This window comes from Leucoraja erinacea, chromosome 6, assembly GCF_028641065.1.
Source record: "Leucoraja erinacea ecotype New England chromosome 6, Leri_hhj_1, whole genome shotgun sequence".
Lineage (NCBI taxonomy): Eukaryota > Metazoa > Chordata > Chondrichthyes > Rajiformes > Rajidae > Leucoraja > Leucoraja erinaceus.
Genome location: NC_073382.1, coordinates 9,401,188 through 9,422,557, shown reverse-complemented (window position 1 = coordinate 9,422,557; position 21,370 = coordinate 9,401,188). Strand labels below are relative to the sequence as shown.

Below are 21,370 nucleotides of genomic sequence, written 5' to 3'. Positions count from 1 at the left end.
TGGAGAGAAGGCAGGTACAGGATACTGAGTTGGATGATCAGCCATGATCATATTGAATGGCGGTGCAGGCTCGAAGGGCCGAATGGCCTACTCCTGCACTTATTTTCTATGTTTCTATCTTTCCTAAATTAAATGACATAATAATTTACAATGCATAAATGAATAATTAATTGTTTATATTTGAGGCAATGTGGGCATTAGTTCCTCTGAAGAACCTGCCAAGGAATAATACAAAATGCAAACTTGCTTTTGTTTTGGTAAGGGGGCCAGAAACAAACCAGAACTGTTTTCTGAATAGTATTGTGTGTGTGTGAGTCTGCGAGGTAAAAAAACATCCTCGACCTGCTTTCTAGAAGATTCTTGCCTTCAGTAGCTGGATCAACCGGTGACGATAAATCCTAATCCGGTCATTAGGAACAGGATTAAGAGAAGGGGCCGCGTTTCCCTGATGCGTCGAAGGCAAATTGCTTCACTGTAAGTGCGGGAAGGAAGACGAGCTTGGCCTGAACCAGGCGAGAGGCTGAGGAACTGTCCTGGATCCCACTTGACTGCACGCCCCGCCCCTGGAGCCCGAAGATATTTGTTCCTTCATGGCTCTGGTGAAGAGCGGCTGGCTGTGGAGACAAAGTCAGTGTTTTTATTTCATCTACTGCGTTTATGAAAGGGACACCTTAAAAAAAATGCCATCACGAATCTATATCAAATTTTTTTTTCCAATTGACTTTGTTATTACATTCTGAGGAAAATACTATATGATGTGAAGCTCTTTGATTTTTAAAGGGCAGGAATCCCTTTATTTGTCTATTGATTAAAAATTGTTTTTAACAATATTAAAGTCTTTGGTAACTTCTTTAATTGTATGTTACCACGGGTAGTCTATGAACATGAGTAATGTTGTGCATTGCAGGCTCAGTTCTTCGGCGATGGAAGAGGAACTGGTTTGATTTATGGCTGGACGGTAGCCTTTATTATTATCATGATGACAATCGCAATCAACTGGAAGACAGAATCCATCTAAAAATAAATTGCTTAAGCGTTAAAGCAGGATATGAATGTACAGGTAAATATTTTCTGTCACTTTGTAAGTTTAACAATATTTTGTTTTGGCGAACAAATTGCTGGACAGACTGGCTATTCTTTCTCTTGAGAAAAGGAAGGTTGCTATGACCTTATAGAGGATTTTTTTTAAATTAAATGTTTTGACAGAGTGGATAGAAAGAGAATGCTACTACTTGATGAAGAGCATAATCAGAGGCCTTCTTTGTCAGGCTGTCACCAAGAAAGTCAAACAGAGAATTCAGAAATTAGTTCTCTATTGAAAGAGTGGCGAATACAAAAAGATTAGAAACAAGGAACTCCAGTTCAGTTCAGTTTAGTTTATTGCCACGTGCACCGAGGTACAGTGAAAAGCTTTTCTTGCATGCTAACCAGTCAGCAGAAAGGAAATACATGATCTATTTACAGTGTATAGAGAGATACATGATAAGGGAATAACATTTAGTGCAAGGTAAAGCCAGTAAAGACCAATCAAGGATAGTCTGAGGGACATCAAAGAGGTAGTCAGCAGTTCAGCACTGGTCTCTGGTTGTGGCAAACATAGATACTAGGCGCAGGAGGAGGCCATTCGGCCATTCGAGCCAGCACCGCCATTCATTGTGATCATGGCTGATCGTCCCCTATCAATAACCCGTGCCTGCCTTCTCCCCATATCCCTTGACTCCACTTACCCCTAGTGCTCTATCTAATTTTCTCTTAAATCCATCCAGTGACTTGGCCTCCACTGCCCTCTGTGGCAGAGAATTCCATAAATTCACAACTCTCTGGGTGCAAAAGTTTTTTCTCACCTCAGTCTTAAATGACCTCCCCTTTATTCTAAGTGGTGGGATGATTCAGTTGCTTGATATGGGGGAAAAACTATCCCTGAATCTGGTGGTGTGCGTTTTCACACTTCGATACCTATTGCCTTATGGGAGAGGGAAGAAGGGGGAGTGGCCAGGGTGTGACTCATCTTTGATTATGCTGCTGGCTTTGCCAAGGCACCGTGAGGTTTTAATGGAATCAAACAAAGGGAGGTTGGTTTGTGTGATGGACTGGGCTGCGTCCACAATTCGTTGCTGTTTCTTACGGTCCTGGTTGGAGCTGTTCCCAAACCAAGCTCTGATGCTTCCTGATAAAATGCTTTCTATGGTGCATCTAAAGAAGTTGGTGATAGTTGTAGGGGACATGCCAAACGTCCAAAGCCTTCTAACGAACTAGAAGCACTGATGTGCAGGTGTTGGTTTAGAAAAAAGACATGAAGTGCTGGAGTAACTCAGCCAGTCAGGCAGCATCTCTGCAGAACATGGATAGGTGACGTTTCAGGTCAGGATCCATCTTCAGAATCTATCCATGGTCTCCAGAGCTGCTGCCTGAACCATTAAGTTACTCCAGAACTTTTAGTCCTTTTTTGGTGAAGAATATGTAAGGCAGGAGAGAGAAAACAGGGAATTATAGACCAGTTAGCCTGACATCGGTGGTGGTGAAGATGCTGGAGTCAATTATAATAGATGAGATAGGCGGACATTTGGATCGCAGTAACGGGATCGGTCTGAGTCAGCATGGATTTACGAAAGGGAAACCATGCTTGACTAATCTTCTGGAATTTTTTGAAGATGTAACTAGGGAAATGGACAAGGGAGAGCCAGTGGATGTAGTGTACCCGGACTTTCAGAAAGCATTTGATAAGGTCCCACATAGGAGATAGTGGGCAAAATTCCTGGCAAAACCATCTCATATCATTTTATGAGGTAAAGAAAGCTTTTGATAGAGCCTTCAGAAATCAGAGCATTGAGTATAGAGGCTGGGATGTAATGTTAAAATTGTACAAGGCATTGGTGAGACCAAATCTGGAGTATGGTGTACAATTTTGGTCGCCCATTTATAGGAAGGATGTCAACAAAAAAGAGAAAGTACAGAGGAGATTTACTAGAATGTTGCCTAGGTCTGTATTCTCTGGAGCGGAGAAGGTTAAGGGGGGACTTGATAGAGGTCTTTAAAATGATGAGGGGGATAGACAGAGTTGATGTGGACAAGCTTTTCCCTTTGAGAATAGGGAAGATTCAAACAAGAGGAAATGACTTCAGAATTAAGGGACAATAGTTTAAAGGTAAAAGGAGATCATTATTTATAGTTCTTTACTCAGAGAGTGGTCCAGTCCTGAAACATGAGCTTCCAGTGGATTGTGGTGGAGGCAGGTTCGATCGGTAAAATTTAAAAATAAAGACCATCGTTATGATTGGATGATTTATCCATTAGAGGGTTATGGTATGAGTGCAGGCAGGTGTCCAACATACTTGCAAAAAAACATTTGTTCGGCACGGGTACTGATGTAGGGCCGAGATGGCCTGTTTCCGCGTATTAATTGTTTTGGTTATATGGTTATAAAATGGACAAGGGAGAGCCAATGGATGTAGTGTACCCGGACTTTCAGAAAGCATTTGATAAGGTCCCACATAGGAGATTAGTGGGCAAAATTCACTGGCAAAACCATGCATGTCACTTTATGAGCTTGCAGCAGATAGAGTGCTTCAGAAAACAAGTTTCCACCGAGGCTTCACGTAATCTTTCTCCCCATGGTTCACTTTCTGATGACCATGGGTGGCTGAGAATCCATGTTGATACCAATCTTCCCCACCCCTCACTTGTCCATTCCCCGACATTCCCCTTAATCAGTTTTGAAAGGTGGAAGTGGGAGTCAGAGGTCATTGCTGGTTCTGGATGCTTCTTCAGCTGCACAAGCTTAATGAAGAGCAATGACTATAGTGGAACTCCCTGTTGAATGCTGACTGACGTAATGTTTAGCCTGTTCTACATAACTCCCAGAGTTAGTACCACCAAACTTGGCCCTTTCTAAATGATGACTAACTCAGCAAGTATTTCAGATTGTGCCCATTTGGAACCAATTCAACGTGTAGCACTAATAAAAGCTTAATGCCCTTGAGCTTTTAATTTTAGCACTTCCATTTTACCTGTGTGATTTCATGGAGAATATGAATAATTATAATTGTGAAATAGTGAAATAGTGAGATATCGATTATAGGTACAGTTTTCAAAGTTTTTTAAAAATAATTTTTCTCTAGAAACACGTTCAAATCTACAGACTTTTCTTTCCCTCAGATGTTATCTCTGTTTTACTACAGCGCAAGCATGAGGGCAGCACCACAGTGGTGAAATGTCCACTCAGCATTGGGGATGTTGCCTGGAGGTTAACTGCATCAGTTGCACTATGCCAACATTTTATTTATTTATTTAAATACTTTATTGATCCCCTCAGGGAAATTCAGATGTCCAGAAGCCCCCAACCAACAAACCCACAGATTCAAAACGAACGCAGACAGAAAACACATAGAATACACTGTGGACACGACCTGAGAGCAATAAATACTTAAAATTTTTAACAATTAAAAATTAAAAATTGCAAAAATGCATCCCCCTACAGCCTAGTGGTCCGAATTATAAAATCTAATAGCTGCAGGGGTGAAGGATCTCCTGAACCGCTCCGTTCTACAGGGCAGGGAGAGGAGCCGGGTGTTGTTCCGAGTGCTCTTTTGACTCTCCAGAATTACATGGAGGGGATGCCCGGGGTTTTTCAGGATGATCTGCACCTTGTGCCTCATACGCCTCTCAAGTACATCCATCCCAGAGTCTACTCTCCCCTCCAGCACTGAGCTAACTCGTTTAACCAGTTTGACCAGCTCTTGTTGTTTTTTTCACTTGTTTTTTTGCCCCAGCAGACAACAGCGTAGAAAATAACAGTTGCAACCACAGTGTTGTAAAACATGTGCATGTGCAGCATATCACTACACACATTGAAGGATTTGAGCCTTCTGAGGAAAAAGAGTCTGCTCTGAGGTACACAAAATTGCTGGAGAAACTCAGCGGGTGCCGCAGCTTCTATGGAGCAAAGAAAATAGGCGACGTTTCGGGCCGAAACCCTTCTTCAGACTTTGTTAACAAGGTGCACTCCAAGGTATTTATATGTCTGCACCACTTCAATGTCAGCCCCAGCAGCGTTGACCGGCTGAAGGGGGAGCTTGGACCTGCCAAAGTTAACCACCATCTCTTTAGTCTTAGTTGTGTTCAGGATGAGACAGTTCTCTTCACTCCAGGCACAAAAGTAACTGGTCAAGTTCCTATATTCCTCCTCCTGCCCGTTCCTTACACATGCCACAATCGCTGTATCATCTGAATATTTCTGTACGTGGCACGTGTCAGACTTATAGTTAAAGTCTGCTGTATACAGGGTGAAGAGGAACGGGGCCAGAACCGTTCCCTGTGGGGCTCCAACATTGCACACCACTGTGCCAGAGACACTGTCCCCCAGCTTGACAAACTGTGGTCGACCCGTCAGGTAGTCGAATATCCAGGAGATAAATGTGGAATCCACCCCCATCTTCTTAAGCTTGTCATTCAGAATCAGGGGTTGGATGGTGTTGAACGCACTTGAGAAGTCGAAGAACATAATCCTCACATAGCCACCGGGTTTGTCCAAAAAGGAGTAGATCCGGTGCAGCATGTAGACGACTGCGTCATCCACCCCAATGTTCTCCTGGTATGCAAACTGTAGTGGGTCGAGTGCGTGCTGGACTTGTGGTCTCAGGAGACGAATGAGTAGCCGCTCCATTGTTTTCATGATATGGGATGTAAGGGCCACCGGTCTGTAGGCGTTGATCTCGGTCGGCCGCCCTGTTAATGTACATCCAATCTCATGTTAAGCAAGGTGCACATGGAACATAAAAAGAGTTTAAAGCAGGATAATTGTCACCACAACATTGAAATAATGCAAGATCTGAATAATATTTTTGAAATATTAGGGCGGCACAGTGGCACAACGGGTAGAGCTGCTGCCTCACGGTGTCACAGACCCAGGTTCGATCCAGACCTCGGCTGCTGTCTGTGTGGAGTTTACACCTTCTCCCTGTGACCGCATGGGTGTCCTCTGGGCGCTCTGGTTTCCTCCCACATCTCATCGAGGTGCAAATTTATAGGTTATCGGCCACTGTAAATTGTTTGTAATGTGTGGGGAGTGGATGGGAAAGTGGGATAACATAGAACTAGCGGGTGAAGAAAGGTCTCGACCCCAAGCGTCACACATTCTTTCTCTCCGGAGATGCTGCCTGTCCCGCTGTTACTCCAGCATTTTGTGTCTATCTTCCATGAATGGGCGATCGATGGGCGGCGTGGATGCGATGGGCCAAAGGGCCTGTTTCCATGCTGCATCTCCTTCGTGTTCGTTTTCTAGGTCTGGACAAAACTTGATTTCTACCGGACGGTGCAACATGAATGGCAACCGATTACCGAATGTATTGCCGAACATCGCACCAAGGCAAAAGCGTGTGATTTTAAAACTCAATGCTGGCAGCAAGACTAGTCTCAATGGCTGCCCGCATACTGTCTGCCGACAGGATAAACTATATACAAAACATCTCCCTTTGTCCTGTGCAGCACCACCTGCTGCACGGGAGGAGCAACGGGTCCTCCCACCCCACACAGTCCACCAAACATCTCAATCTCTCAGTGTTTAAAGAGTCTGAAGAAGGGTTTCGGCCTGAAACGTTGCCTATTTCCTTCGCTCCATAGATGCTGCTGCACCCGCTGAGTTTCTCCAGGATTTTTGTGTACCATCGGTGCCCAGAAAAGAAAGCGAATGGTGCCTTTCATTCAGAGAGGTTCTACTGCGCTTGTACAGGGTCTGGTGAGACCACACCTGGAGTATTGCGTACAGTTTTCTCCAGGAAGGATTTTTGCCATACCAGTCAGAAAGGTCACCAACTGATTCCTGGGAAAACCAAATGAAGAAAGACTGCCTATTTTTACATCTCAGAATTTAGAAGATCTATGGAACTTACACCTGAAGGGGTGGGACAGGCGACAGGAAGATTGTCTCTCTTTAGGGAAGTCCAGGACAAGGGGTCATTATAAGGGGGAAAATCCTTTAAAATCGAGATAGAAGAAATTTTTTTCACCAGAGAGTTTTTGGAACTGCTGCAGGGTAGTTGATTGCCACATTGGCATATTTAAGAGGGAAATGTGGCCCTGGCAGGGAATGGAGAGAAGGCTGGTACTGCTTCACCTGCCATGATCATATTGAATGGGGTGCAGGCTCGAAGGGCTTAGTGCACCTACAGCGCTGATGATGCTATTATCTAAACTGAAAACCAAAACAAAATGCCTATTTTTACATACAGTTCTCTATGGAAACACCTGAAACCGGGCAGAATCTCTCTCTTTAACCTATATATTTTTTTCGAAATTTATATAACATTTTCTTTACTGCTGCAGGTGGATTGCCACCAGAGGAAACCGGCAGGGAATGTATGCTGCTGCTTCACCTGAAGGATGGGTCAAAACTGACACTTAGTGCAGACAGCGCTGATGATGCATTGTAAGTCTATCGGTCTTGTTCTCTTTATCTTGTATCTTATCTAATAAAATAATTTACCAGTGAGTGTAAAGCAGGAACGTGGTACTGATTTTGGATGATCAGCCATGATCATATTGAATGGCGGTGCTGGCTCGAAGCATCGAATGGCCTACTCCTGCACCTATTTTCTTTGTGTCTATGTTTCCATGTGTTGTGCAGAGTGCTATAAACAAGTAGCCAATCTATTGAGCAGAGACTGCAGGGCAACTGAGGAAAGAATGTTGATTTATACCTGCACAGATTAGGCATTTGTTTTAGTTTTTAGAGATAAAGCACGGAAACAGGGCCTTCAGCCCACCGAGTCCGCGCCGACCAGTGATCCCCACACACTCACACTATCCTATACTCTAAGGACAATTCACACTTTTACCAAGCAAATTAGCTAACAAACCTGTACGTCCTTGGAGTCTGGGAGGAAACCGAATCTCCAGGAGAAAACCCACGCAGGTCACGGGGAGAAGGTACAATGATACAATTTATTTGTTGTCATTTGAACCTCATTGAGGTTCAAACGAAATTTGGTTTCTACAGTCATACAAACAAGTAGAAGAACCAAGACACAACATAATTTACACAAACATCCATCACAGCGTATCTCCTCCTCACTGTGATGGAAGGCAAAGTCTTATCTCTCCCCTGCACTCCCCATTCCCCTCCCGATGTCAGAGTCAAAGCCCCCGGTGGGCGATGGTAAGTGTCCCGCGGCCATTAAGGTCGCGCCGGGCGATGCAAGGCCGTGCTCCGGGTCTTGATGTTGGAGCCCCCGGCGGGGGCTAGCAAGTCCCTGCGGTCATTTAAAGCCGCGCCAGGCGATGTAAGGCCCCGCTCCAGGTCATCCTCAACCCCGCAACTCGGGCGGGAGAAGTCGCCGTTGCGGAAGCCCCGAAAAGCGGTCTCGCACCAGGGACCCGCGGGCTCCCGGTGTCACCGTCCACCAGACCTGCGACTGCAGCCTCCGAATCTCCGGGGTCGGGCCGCAGCAGCGCGCCACCACAGCTCCTCCCGCTCCGAACACCGTACAGACAGCACCCATAGCCAGGATCGAACCTACTCTCAGGCTCTGTAAGGCAGCAGCTCTACCGGTGCACCACTGTGCTGCAAGGATATACAGTCGTCATATAGTGCTCAAGCATGCCCTTTGACCCATCACGTGCATACCATCCATCACAAACCTATGTATACCCTGTACTAATTTCCTGGCAGTTTCCTTGTAGCTTTTTATGCTTTTGATGTTTTAAGTAAATCTGATCCACTCCCACTGATGGAGAGGTTGGTGGAGGGAGTGCATTCCAGATATTGTCCACCATTTGGTGAAAGAATTTTATCCCCAAACCCACTTCTGAAATAATTTATTCTCACCTTCAACCTTTGCCCATTGATTATACCACCTTTACCAACAAGCAAAGTTTCTCATTATCTCTGCATGGCTTTGTACACCCCATTCTGGTTCCCTCGCCTTTCACTGCATAGAAAAGAAGTGAAACATAGTCGGTATAGTCTCTCCTCTATCTGAAATACTTTATCCCAGCCAATGTCCTGGGATTCTCTTCCATATTCCCCCTGGTATAATCACATACTTCCTAAATTGTGGTGCCTAGAACTGATATTATTTTATCAATTGAGTACTATGTTTATAAACCTGTTCTGCTGCCGCAAGTAAGAATTTCTGCTTCTGTACATATAGTACAATAAAACATTCTTCTCTTGCCTTGTGTGCTGAGGAGCTAATCTCTGCTGAATCTTCATGATACCAGGTTAGAAAATCCCAATCTACCCCAGATTAGATTATTTTTTTAGATAATCGGCCGTTGTGAAGGGACCCGAACCGAAACATCGTCTATCCATGCCCTCCACTGATGCCATTGAGTTATGGAGTCATAGTCATACAGTGTGGAAACATGCCCTTTGGCCCAACTTGCCCACACCGGCCAACATGTCCCAGCTACACTAGTCCCACCTGCCCGCGTTAAAACAGAAACATAGAAAAATAGCAGCAGGAGTAGGACATTCGGCCCTTTGAGCCAGCACCATCATTCAACATGTGGATAATGTGAATAATGTGGATAAATGTGAGGTCATCCATTTTGGTGGCAAAAACAGGAAAGCAGACTATTATCTAAATGGTGGCCGATTGGGAAAGGGGGAGATGCAGCGAGACCTGGGTGTCATGGTACACCAGTCATTGAAGGTAGGCATGCAGGTGCAGCAGGCAGTAAAGAAAGCGAATGGTATGTTAGCTTTCATTGCAAAAGGATTTGAGTATAGGAGCAGAGAGGTTCTACTGCAGTTGTACAGGGTCTTGGTGAGACCACACCTGGAGGATTGCGTACAGTTTTGGTCTCCAAATCTGAGGAAGGACATTATTGCCATAGAGGGAGTGCAGAGACGGTTCACCAGACTGAGTCCTGGGATGTCAGGACTGTCTTATGAAGAAAGACTGGATAGACTTGTTTTATACTCTCTAGAATTTAGAAGATTGAGAGGGGATCTTATAGAAACTTACAAAATTTTTAAGGGGTTGGACAGGCTAGATGCAGGAAGATTGTTCCCGACGTTGGGAAAGTCAAGGACAAGGGGTCACAGCTTAAGGTTAAAGGGGAAATCCTTTAAAACCGAGATGAGAAGAACTTTTTTCACGCAGAGAGTGGTGAATCTCTGGAACTCTCTGCCACAGAGGGTAGTCGAGGCCAGTTCATTGGCTATATTTAAGAGGGAGTTAGATGAGGCCCTTGTGGCCAAGGGGATCAGAGGGTATGGAGAGAAGGCAGGTACGGGATACTGAGTTGGATGATCAGCCATGATCATATTGAATGGCGGTGCAGGCTCGAAGGGCCGAATGGCCTACTCCTGCACCTAATTTCTATGTTTCTATGTTTCTATGTTTCTAACATGATAATGGCTGATCATATAAAATCAGTACCCCGTACCTGCCTTTTCCCCATATCCTTTGATTCCTTTAGTCCTAAGAGCTAAATCTAACTCTCTCTTGGAAACATCCAGTGAATTGGCCTCCACTGATTCAGATTCAGATTCAGATTCAGATTCAATTTAATTGTCATTGCCAGTGTACAGTACAGAGACAACGAAATGCATTTAGCATCTCCCTTGAAGAGCGACATAGCAAACGATTTGAATAAAAAATAATAAGTGTCCGGGGGGGGGGGGGGGGGGTGGTGATTGGCAGTCACCGAGGTACGTTGTTGAGTAGAGTGACAGCCGCCGGAAAGAAGCTGTTCCTCGACCTGCTGGTTTGGCAACGGAGAGACCTGTAGCGCCTCCCGGATGGTAGGAGGGTAAACAGTCCATGGTTGGGGTGAGAGCAGTCCTTGGCGATGCTGAGCGCCCTCCGCAGACAGCGCTTGCTTTGGACAGACTCAATGGAGGGGAGCGTGGAACCAGTGATGCGTTGGGCAATTTTCACCACCCTCTGCAATGCCTTCCGGTCGGAGACAGAGCAGTTGCCATACCATACTGTGATGCAGTTGGTAAGGATGCTCTCGATGGTGCAGCGGTAGAAGTTCACCAGGATCTGAGGAGACAGATGGACCTTCTTCAGTCTCCTCAGGAAGAAGAGACGCTGGTGAGCCTTCTTGATCAGAGTAGAGGTATTGTGGGTCCAAGAGAGGTCATCGGAGATGTTGACTCCCAGGAACCTGAAGCTAGAAACACGTTCCACCTCCGTCCCGTTAATGTGGATGGGGGTGTGCGTGCCGCCTCTGGACTTCCTGAAGTCTACAATGAGCTCCTTGGTCTTCTTGCAGTTAAGGGCCAGGTTGTTGTCAGCGCACCATGCTGCTAAGTGCTGGACCTCCTCCCTGTAGGCCAGCTCATCGTTGTTGCTGATGAGACCAATCACCGTTGTATCATCTGCATACTTGATGATGGTGTTAGTACCATGCACAGGTGTGCAGTCATAGGTCAAGAGGGAGTAGAGGAGGGGGCTCAACACACAGCCCTGAGGAACGCCGGTGTTCAGGGTGAGGGTTGAAGAGGTGTGCTTGTCTAACCTCACAGACTGGGGTCTGTTGGTTAGAAAGTCCAGTATCCAGTTGCAGAGGGAGGGGTCGCACTGCCTTCTGTGGCACTGCCTTCTGTGGCAGAGAATTCCACAGATTCACAACTCTCTGCGTGAAATTTTTTTTCCTCATCTCAGTCCTAAATGGCCTACACCTTATTCCTAAACTGGTTCTGGATGTGGATTCCCTCCCACTAGATCATTGATCCCCTGGTATTTCTGGGAGATTGTTCGTGTCTTCCTTAGTGAAGACAGAACCAAAGTACTCGTTTAACAGTTCTGTCATTTCCTTGTTTCCCATTATAAATTCACCTGTCTCTGATTGTAAGGGACCTACCTTTGTCTTTATTAATCTTTTGCTTTTTACATATCTGAAGAAGCTTTTACAGTCAGTTCTTATATTCCGCGTAAGCTTTCTTTCATGCTCTTTTTCTCCCCTCTTAATTAAGCCCTTTATCCTCCTCTGTTGAGTTCTAAATTTCTCCCAGTGCTCCAGTTTGCTGCCTCCTCTGGCCAATTTATATGCCTCTTCCTTGTATTTAACACTATCCTTGATTTCCCACATCAGCCACAGTTGAGCTGCCTTTCCCGTTTTATTTTTCGCCAGACAGGGATGAACAATTTTTGGAGTTCAGCCATGCGGTCTTTAAATCTTTGCCATTACATCTCCACTCCCCTTTAAGTTTAATTTGTCAGTCTATCTAATTCCTGTCACATACCTTCAAAGTCTCCTTTCTTTACGTTCAGGACCCTAATCTCTGAATTAACTGGGTCACTCTCCATCCTAACACAGAATTCCACCATATTATGGTCACTGTTGCCCAAAGGGCTTTGCACAACAAGATCGCTAAGTAATCCTTCCTCATTACACAATACCCAGTCTAGGATGGCCTGCCCTCTAGTTGGTTCATCTACATAATGGTTTAAAAAAAATGTCCCGTATATATTCCAGGAAATCCTCCTCCTCAGCGTTGCTACCAATTTGGTTTGGCCCAATCTATATGTAGATTAAAGTCACCCATGATAACTGCTGTACCTTTGCCACACGCATCCCTAATTTCCTGCTTGATGCTATCCCCAACCTCCCTACTGCTCTTTGGTGGTCTGTATATAACTCCAACAAGTGTTTTCTGCCCTTGGCTTTTCCAGTTCTACTCATACCGATTCTACAGCATCCAAGCTAAGGTCTCTCCTTGCTTTAACCAGCAATGCCACCCCACCTCCTCTTCCTTTCTGTCTATCCTTCCTGAATATTGAATAGGTCTGCATATTTAGCTTCCAGCCTTGGTCACCCTGGAGCCATGTCCCCGTAATTCCTACTATATCATATCCCTTAACTACTAACTGCGCATTCAATTCATTCACCTTATTACGAATGCTATGTCCTCTGGTCCTCCATTCACCTGCACTGGGCAAGAGACACTGTGCATCTACTCAAGCTATTCATGATTTTATACACCTCTATAAGATCAAGCAGTTTGTGATCAACACAGGATTCCAGTTCTTTGTGCCTCTGTGCACATTCATGTTTTTTTTCCTCAATAGAGATTGCTCCTGTGTAGATGTTATGTGAATGCTATATTGAACTTGGCTGGAATACTTAACACAGCTAATAGCCTATTATAATCTATGTTCATGCATGAAGATTGGGCACTTGGACAAGTCATTTGTAGGTACTGATGAACAGTGGTTCAGTCTTTAATTAAAGATTCCTGGGATGTCAGGACTTTCATATGAAGAAAGAGTGGATAGACTCGGCTTGTACTCGCTAGAATATAGAAGATTGAGGTGGGATCTTATAGAAATGTACAAAATTATTAAGGGGTTGGACAGGCTAGATGCAGGAAGATTGTTCCCGATGTTGGGGAAGTCCAGAACAAGGGATCACAGTTTAAGGATAAGGGGGAAGTCTTTTAGGACCGAGATGAGAAAAATATTTTTCACACAGAGAGTGGTGAATCTCTGGAATTCTCTGCCACAGAAGGTAGTTGAGGCCAGTTAATTGGCTATATTTAAGAGGGAGTTAGATGTGGCCCTTGTGGCTAAGGGGATCGGGGGTATGGAGAGAAGGCAGGTACAGGATACTGAGTTGGATGAGCATCCATGATCATATTGAATGGCGGTGCAGGCTCGAAGGGCCGAATGACCTACTCCTGCACCTATTTTCTATGTTTCTATGTTTCTATAAGGAAAATAAACAAATGGAGATCAAACAAATAAGGAAAAACAAATAGAGACTACGGGCCAATATGGGCTCCATTCTTCCTTGGTCATCTGGTGCCGACCCTGATTTGTTCCCCCTCTACTTTCAGTCTGAAGAAGGGTTCCAACTCAAAGCGTCACATATTCCTTTTCTCCTGAGATGCTGCCTGACCTGCTCAGTTACTCCAGCACTTGATGTCTATCTTCGGTATAAATCAGCATCTACAGTCCCTTCCTACGCAAATGGAGATTTTTGTTTGGTTTATAAAAAAGCTTTTTTTTTTAAATGCTGGAAATGTATTTATTTCTTTTCCTTTATTGGCGTAAAGTCCTATACAAATTGAATTGAATTGAATCCTTGAATTGAATTGAATCCTTTATTTGTCATTCAGACCATATACCTTTCCTGAACGATTATAAATGTCAAATGCGAGGTCATCGTCATGGCCTAATTCTATACATTGCTGCAACATGTCGATGCACATTTCCAACAGGAGTCGTCGTTTAGATTTCTGCTGTAGCGCCATGCCTAATGTTCTATTCCTTACCCGTTAGGCACTGATGTTACCTGCAGGCTCCCTACGGATTCGAGTTCAGTTAACCCATCAAGCAAGGACTCACTAGTTTAAATTGCTGAGACATCAGAGCCCCTATTGTTTTATTTTCTGAACCTTTTGTTAGGAAATAAAGAGCAAAAATTAAGATCACATCAGTAGCAACTGAATATTTTAGCGATGTTAGTTCAGCAGCATTTGGGTGTTATGGTTTCAGATTTGTAAAGGCTTTAAAAACGTTGAGCCTAGACACTCGCTGTTCAAGGCTTATCAAGGTTACAAATTTTGTTCATATCGGAGCTCTTGATTAATGTAGTTGGATTATCTGAAAATTGCCTCAATCACTCAATGCCTGTTCAAGTGAATGCTTCGAGTGAGGCTGTAAAAAATATATTTTTTTCCCCAACCCCCACTTGCCCATTCCTCCTTTGCCTCCCCACCCCTACACCCCATTCAGTTGATGCCCCCATTGTAAAAGTCCTGCCCTTCATTACGATACAACCTTTCACTTGACTGCCAGAGGCTAACTGATCAACCAGGCTCTCCTGGCCTGAAGCATTTTTCTCTCTTTTAAAAAAATATATATTACAATCCCAAGGGCAGCCAACAGCCCTTTGAAAGTTGCTGGTGCCCGATTCAACAATTCCAGCCCCCCTCCATTGATGCTCGCACCAAATCACTTTCAAAGCACAAGGGAGATGTTATACAGTATGCTGCAGTATCACTGTCGCCTACATCCCAAGAACAATGGGAAAAAAAGGCACAGTATCTTGTGGGGTTCTGTGTCGATTTGCACAGATTAATTCCCGATACACACTATCAGCCGAGAACGCACTGCACCAGGAATCCAAATTCATTCAATCTATCATGTTACTTACTGCCTACACCTCGCAATTTAACTATTCAAATCAAATTTACAATGAGAATGCTAACTTTCTTTTATGTTCAGAGGGCTTCACTCAATAATAAGCCCAACAAACAACAAGAGCTTCAGAAGATTTGAGCTCTAGTATGCATTTGCAATGTTCACATTTAAATGTCATTGTGCTATTAGGAAATCAGTATAATAGTCTGTTTAAACAAGGGCTGTTTGACATTTCGGGAGTCTTTGTCCCAGTGCAATCTCTCGACAGGTTGAAAACTGCATGCTTCAGAAATATCTAAGAGAACTGAGTATAATTGCAATGGATGGTGTAAATCAACTGATATTATCTTAATTGAAAGATAATCTTCTGTGCGGTGAAAGGATTAATAAAACGTCACGGCTTCAGCAATTTCACTGAATTTATTTACATTCCTAACAAGATTATTGAACGGCGAAATAAGGAACTGCAGATGCTGGGTTTACCAAAAAGGACATAAAGTGCTGGAGTAACTCATATCAAGAACAAGACGAACAACAAGTACTGTGTTCACTTCATAGTGGTAGAGGAAGGCTGGCTCACATCGCTCCTGAGCGGCAAAGCTGCACAACAGATAAAACTCATCACGGTTCACTACGAGAATTTCAAGAGCCTGAATGCTGTTAGCGAGGTTGGCTCATTATTCAAGAGCCGCAAAGATGCCTTTGACGACGAAAGACCTGGGAGACTGCCTGGCAAGGTCAAGTTGATAACTAGGACGGAGCATGTGACCCCATCACAGTGTTCTGCAAAGGCGGTACCTGTAACCATGAAAGAGAAGGTCATGAACGGTCTCATGAAGCTGGTCAAGCAGGACATCTTGACTAAAGTCGAAGAACCAAATGAATGGTGTAGCAGGCTGGTCGTTACGGAGAAAAAGGACAGCACGGAGTTGAGGTTCTGCATAGATCCTAGACCCCTCAACAAAGTTGTGAAAAGGGAGATCCACAGACTACCAGTCATAGAAGATGTACTCCCTGAGCTGTCCAAGGCGAAGATTTTCTCCAAATTCGATCTGAAGTCACAATACCTCCACTGCGAACTAGATGAGGAGTAACTCAGGAGGTCAGGCAGCATCTATGGAGAACATGGATAGGTGATGTTTCGGGTCTGGTGTTTTCTTCAAATCATTGTGGTGGGGAGAGAAAGCAGGATGAGAGGAGGGGCAGGACAGACCCCAGCGAGTCATAGGTAGATACTGTTGAGGGGGGTTTTGATAGGTGAATGGTTGGATATAGACCAGAAATGAAAAGACAAAAGGTGTGATATAAGGATAGGTGCAGATTATGAAGCAAGAGGAAGGAATATAGGAGGGTGGGAAGGACAAGGGTATGCATCCAGGTGGGGCACAGGGAAGAGTGGGAAGGAGGGGGAGTGGGGGAGAGTTTGTAGGTTAGTTATTTAAAATTGGAGTATTCCATGTTCATACAGTTAAGGGCCTGTCCCACGAGCATGCGACTCCACGCGGCAAGCGCGACCTAACGTGGTTGCTTGAGCCGTACGGCCTCGCGGGGCCGGTCCCACTTCGATCGCCGGAACCGTATGGAGTTGTGCGGAGCTGATCCCGACATCGTGCAAAAAACTGTTCAAGAATTCCGCGCGACAACGGCCTGCCGGCTTGCAGCCGCCTCGACGCCGTATGCACCGCCTCGATGGGCGTACGCAGCGCCTCGACGCAGTATGCAGCGTCTTGACAGCGTACGTCACACGCGAACTTCCCGCGGACTTCGCTCGAACTTCACGTCACTCACTCGACCTCCGCGCGGCCCCCGCTTCTGGTTTGGTCGCGCTCGCCACATGCAGGTTGCATGCTGATGGGACCGGCCCTGTACGGGGATCACTCGACCTCCGTGCGGCCCCCGCTTCCGGTTTGGTCGCGCTCGCCGCATGCAGGTTGCATGCTCGTGGGACAGGCCCTTTAGGTTGTAAGCTACCCAAGTAGAATAGTTCCAATTGCCGGCTTAACATCAACCATCTTGACTTATCTGCTCCTCTTACCCACTCCAATCTCACCTCCTCTGAATGCACAGCCCTCTGCTCACTAAAAAACAATTCCAAAATTGTTATTAACTCGCTGACACGAGACGTGCTGTTGTAGCCTGGCAGGCTGACCTCTACCATGCTGAGGCCAGGCGCCACCTCTCGGATATCTCCTCATCCCTACCATTGACCATGACCACACAGATGGACACCAGGCCATCATCTCCCAGACTGTTACTGATCTCCTCACCTCTGGCAATCCCTCTTCCACCGCCTCCAACCTTTTACCTCCCCACCCCGCACTGCCCGCTTGAATCTCCATCCCAAACTCCACAAACAGGATTGCCCGGCAGACCCATTGTTTCCGCCTGCTGCTGCCTCCCAGAATTCATCTCCAAATATGGCGGCAAACATAGAAACATAGAAACATGGAAAATAGGTGCAGGAGTAGGCCATTCGGCCCTTCAAGCCTGCACCGCCATTCAATATGATCATGGCTGATCATCCAACTCAGTATCCTGTTCCTGCCTTCTCTCCATACCCCCTGATCCCCTTAGGCACAAGGGACACATCTAACTCCCTCTTAAATATAGCCAATGAACTGGCTTCAACTACCTTCTGAGGCAGAGAGTTCCAGAGATTCACCACTCTGTGTGAAAAATGGTCTTCTCATCTCGGTCGTAAAGGATTTCCCCTTTATCCTTAAACTGTGACCCCTTGTCCTGGACTTCCCCAACATCGGGAACAATCTTCCTGCATCTAGCCTGTCCAACCACTTAAGAATTTTGTAAGTTTCTATAAGATCCCCCCTCAATCTTCTAAATTCTAGCAAGGTGGCGTAGTGGTAGAGTTGTTGCCTTACAGTGCTTGTGTAAGTGTAAGTGTAAATTGGTATATGTGTAAATTGTCCCTAGTGTGTAGGACAGTGTTAATGTGCGGAGATCGCTGGTTGGTGTGGACTCAGTTGACCAAAGTGTCTGCTTCCACGCTGTATCTTAAACTAAATACCTTGATTCCATCCTATCCCTCCTTGTCCAGTCCCTTCCCACCTACATCTGAGGCACCTCGCATGGCATTCAACTCTTTAATAACTTTTAATTTCTCGGCTCCCGTTGCCTCATCTTTACCATGAATGTTCAATCCCTTTACATCTCCATACCCCTCAAGGAAGGTCTAAAGGCCCTTCGGTTCTTCCTTGAACAGAGACCTAGTTTCCGTCAATTTCAATTTCTCCGTCTCCATTGCATCTACTCTCAAGGTGAGGCTTTCCATTTTAGGACATTTTCCAGCTTTCTCCCTTCCCCACCCACCCCTCTCCCAAAACCACAATCTGTCTGAAGAAGGGTCCCGACCCAATACATCAAATATCAATCAATCAATCAATCAATCAATCAACCTTTATTGTCATCTTGCAAGCAACAGTTGTACAGTGCAAAATGAAAAGACGTTTCCCAGGGAATAGCGGAGCATCGCACATGAAATTTAAAACATTTCACACATAATAACACTAAAAACAATCCAGTCCCTGATGGAACAGTATAAATAGTTAAAAGCAGGTAAAAACACAATGTTAAACTAAAGTAAACCAATCATAAAAATGTCCGGGGGCAGCTGATTTGAATGGCCAGTGCCAGTTATTAAAGTGTCCTTGCCAGCCGCAGAATCAGGTAACTGTGAGTACAGAGTGACTGTTTAGCAGCCTCACAGCCTGTGGTAGGAAGCTGTTTAGCAGTCTTGTAGTCCGGGCTTTGATGCTTCAATATCTCTTACCTGATGGCAGGAGATCCAGGTGTATGTGAAGGGGGTGCAGTTTGTCCTTAGCAATACTGCGGCTCTGGAACAGTTCATACTTTAGTGATCTCTTAAAGAGCCTTCCATTGAGCTTGCATTTACACAAGTACGGAAGACTCCACCACCGTACCCCTGTAGAAAGTCCTGAGGATGTTGGTGGGGATTTTAGTTCCTCAGGAAGTGCAGTCGCTGAAGTTTGATTCCCAGTTTTCCTGGACCATAGGCTACTGTAGCACACCGAGAAACTCTCCACTTTCCATATAATGTTCTCCAGAGATGCTGCCTGACACTGAGACTCCAATTGTGTCTTCTTTTTACATTACTGGTTAATGTTTCCCAGTCATTCATATCCATAAAACCAGTCTGCAAAGCTGCATCTTGTGCCTTTAAAGAGTATTGACTTTTCCACAAAAGGACCTAATGGGATCTCACATTGAAGTATTCCTTTTAAATATTACAGCAATAGAAACCTATTATAAATTACACTAGCAGTATTTTTTCCAGACATATGTTTAAAACTGAAAGCTTTGATATTGACTTTCAACGTACCTGGGATCTCACCTTGTGAAAATTGCAACCTATTATTACTGCAGTATTTTTAAATGCTACCAGCTTGTGGAAGTGATAATTCTCTGTTGAATTGCCCGCAGCTTAATGATTAAGTATGGTTCAGGATAGACACAGAAAAGGGAGAGATTTAGACGATGATGTGGAGAGATACAGAACAATGAATGAAAGATATGCAAAAAGGTAATGATAATGAAGGAAACAGGCCATTGTTAGCTGTTTGTTAGGTGAAAATGAGAAGCTGGTGAGACTTGGGTGGGGGAGGAATAGAGAGAGAGGGAATGCCGGGGTTACTTGAAGTTAAAGAAAACACTATTCATACCACTGGGCTGCACGCTGCCCAAGCGAAATATGAGATGCTGTTCCTCCAATTTGCGTTTAGCCTCACTCTGACAATGGAGGAGACTTAGGACAGAAAGGTCAGTGCGGGATTGGGAAGGGGAATTAAAGTGTTTAGCAACCGGGAGATCATGTAGGTTCAGGCAGACTGAGCGAAGGTGTTCAGCAAAACGATCACCCAGTCTACGTTTGATCTCGCCTCCACCTCTTGAACAACGAGCAGAATACAGTGGAGTTAGTAAAATAAATGAACAGACCACTGTCAAGGGGAAGGGGCCAAGAGCAGAAGGGAGGGAGGCAGATGAGAAGGTTGGGGCAAATAATTTTGTCAAAGAGAAAGATTAGCAGTCAGGTCAGGCAGATGCACGGTGAAGAAAGAGAAAAGTCTAATCTGCATTTATTTCAATGCTGGAGGCTTAACAGGTGAGGTGGATCAACTTGAGACATGCATTGACTTAGGTGACTGGGATATTAGAACCATAACAGAACCATGGCTGAGAGAAGGGAAGGGCAGGAATGACAGCTCAATGTTTCAGGGTATAGAAACATAGAAAATAGGTGCAGGAGTAGGCCATTCGGCCCTTCGAGCCTGTACCGCCATTCAATATGATCATGGCTGATCATCCAACTCAGTATCCTGTATCTGCCTTCTCTCCGTACCCCCTGATCCCTTTAGCCACAAGGGCCACATCTAACTCCCTCTTAAATATAGCCAATTAACTGGCCTCAACTACCTTCTGTGGCAGAGAGTTCCACAGATTCACCACTCTCTGTGTGAAAAATGTTTTTCCCATCTCGGTCCTAAAGGATTTCCCCCTTATCCTTAAACTGTGACCCCTTGTTCTGGACTTCCCCAAAATTGGGAACAATCTTCCTGCATCTAACCTGTCCAACCCCTTAATAAATGCTACAGGTACGGTAGAGAGGCAAGTAAGAGAGGGTGGGGAAGGTGGGTTGGCTTTTTGATTTGGCAGCGCATAACTACAGTAGTCAGAGAGGATATTCATGTGTGGTTACATGGAGAGAACTGAAGCAGGAAGACATTGATCACTGATGGGATTTATTATAGGCCTGCCAATAGTCAGCATGGATTAGAGTAGATATGTAGAGAGATTGAAGATAGCTGTAAAAATAACACAGTGATATTAGTGGGAGATTTCAACTTCTCGAATATGGACATTAATGTAATGGTCTTATACATTAAATGTGTGCAAGAAAGCTTTCTTAATCAATACATAGAGGGACCTACAGGAGAGGGCACAACATTCCAGAACAAGGGGTCACAGTTTAAGGATATGATCATATTGAATGGCGGTGCAGGCTCGAAGGGCCTAATGGCCTACTCCTGCACCTATTTTCTATGTTTCTATTGGACTTCCTCTGAAGGAACGAGTTAGGGCAAGTGACTGAAATGTCAGTGAGGGAGTCTTTTGCAACCAGTGACCATAATCCTAGTGAAGGAATGGGTGACGTTTCGGGTCGAGACCCTTCTACAGAATGGTGGATTCCTCTTAGGGTGAATGGTAGGAGTGGCAGGTTTACCGGACTCCGGTTATTG

The 21,370-nt window shown here is 45.0% G+C and overlaps 1 protein-coding gene across 1 annotated transcript in view; it reads left to right on the top strand.

Annotated features, from left to right (window-relative positions):
- Positions 1-529: 529 nt before the first annotated feature.
- plekhb1 (pleckstrin homology domain containing B1) overlaps positions 530-21,370 on the top strand; it is a 67,767-nt gene continuing 46,926 nt past the window's right edge. Inside the window, exons 1-3 of the mRNA XM_055636584.1 lie at positions 530-627; positions 908-1,060; positions 7,321-7,423. Coding sequence (XP_055492559.1) covers positions 591-627; positions 908-1,060; positions 7,321-7,423 — 293 coding nt within the window. The 5' untranslated portion in view covers positions 530-590. The remainder of the gene's footprint in view (positions 628-907; positions 1,061-7,320; positions 7,424-21,370) is intronic.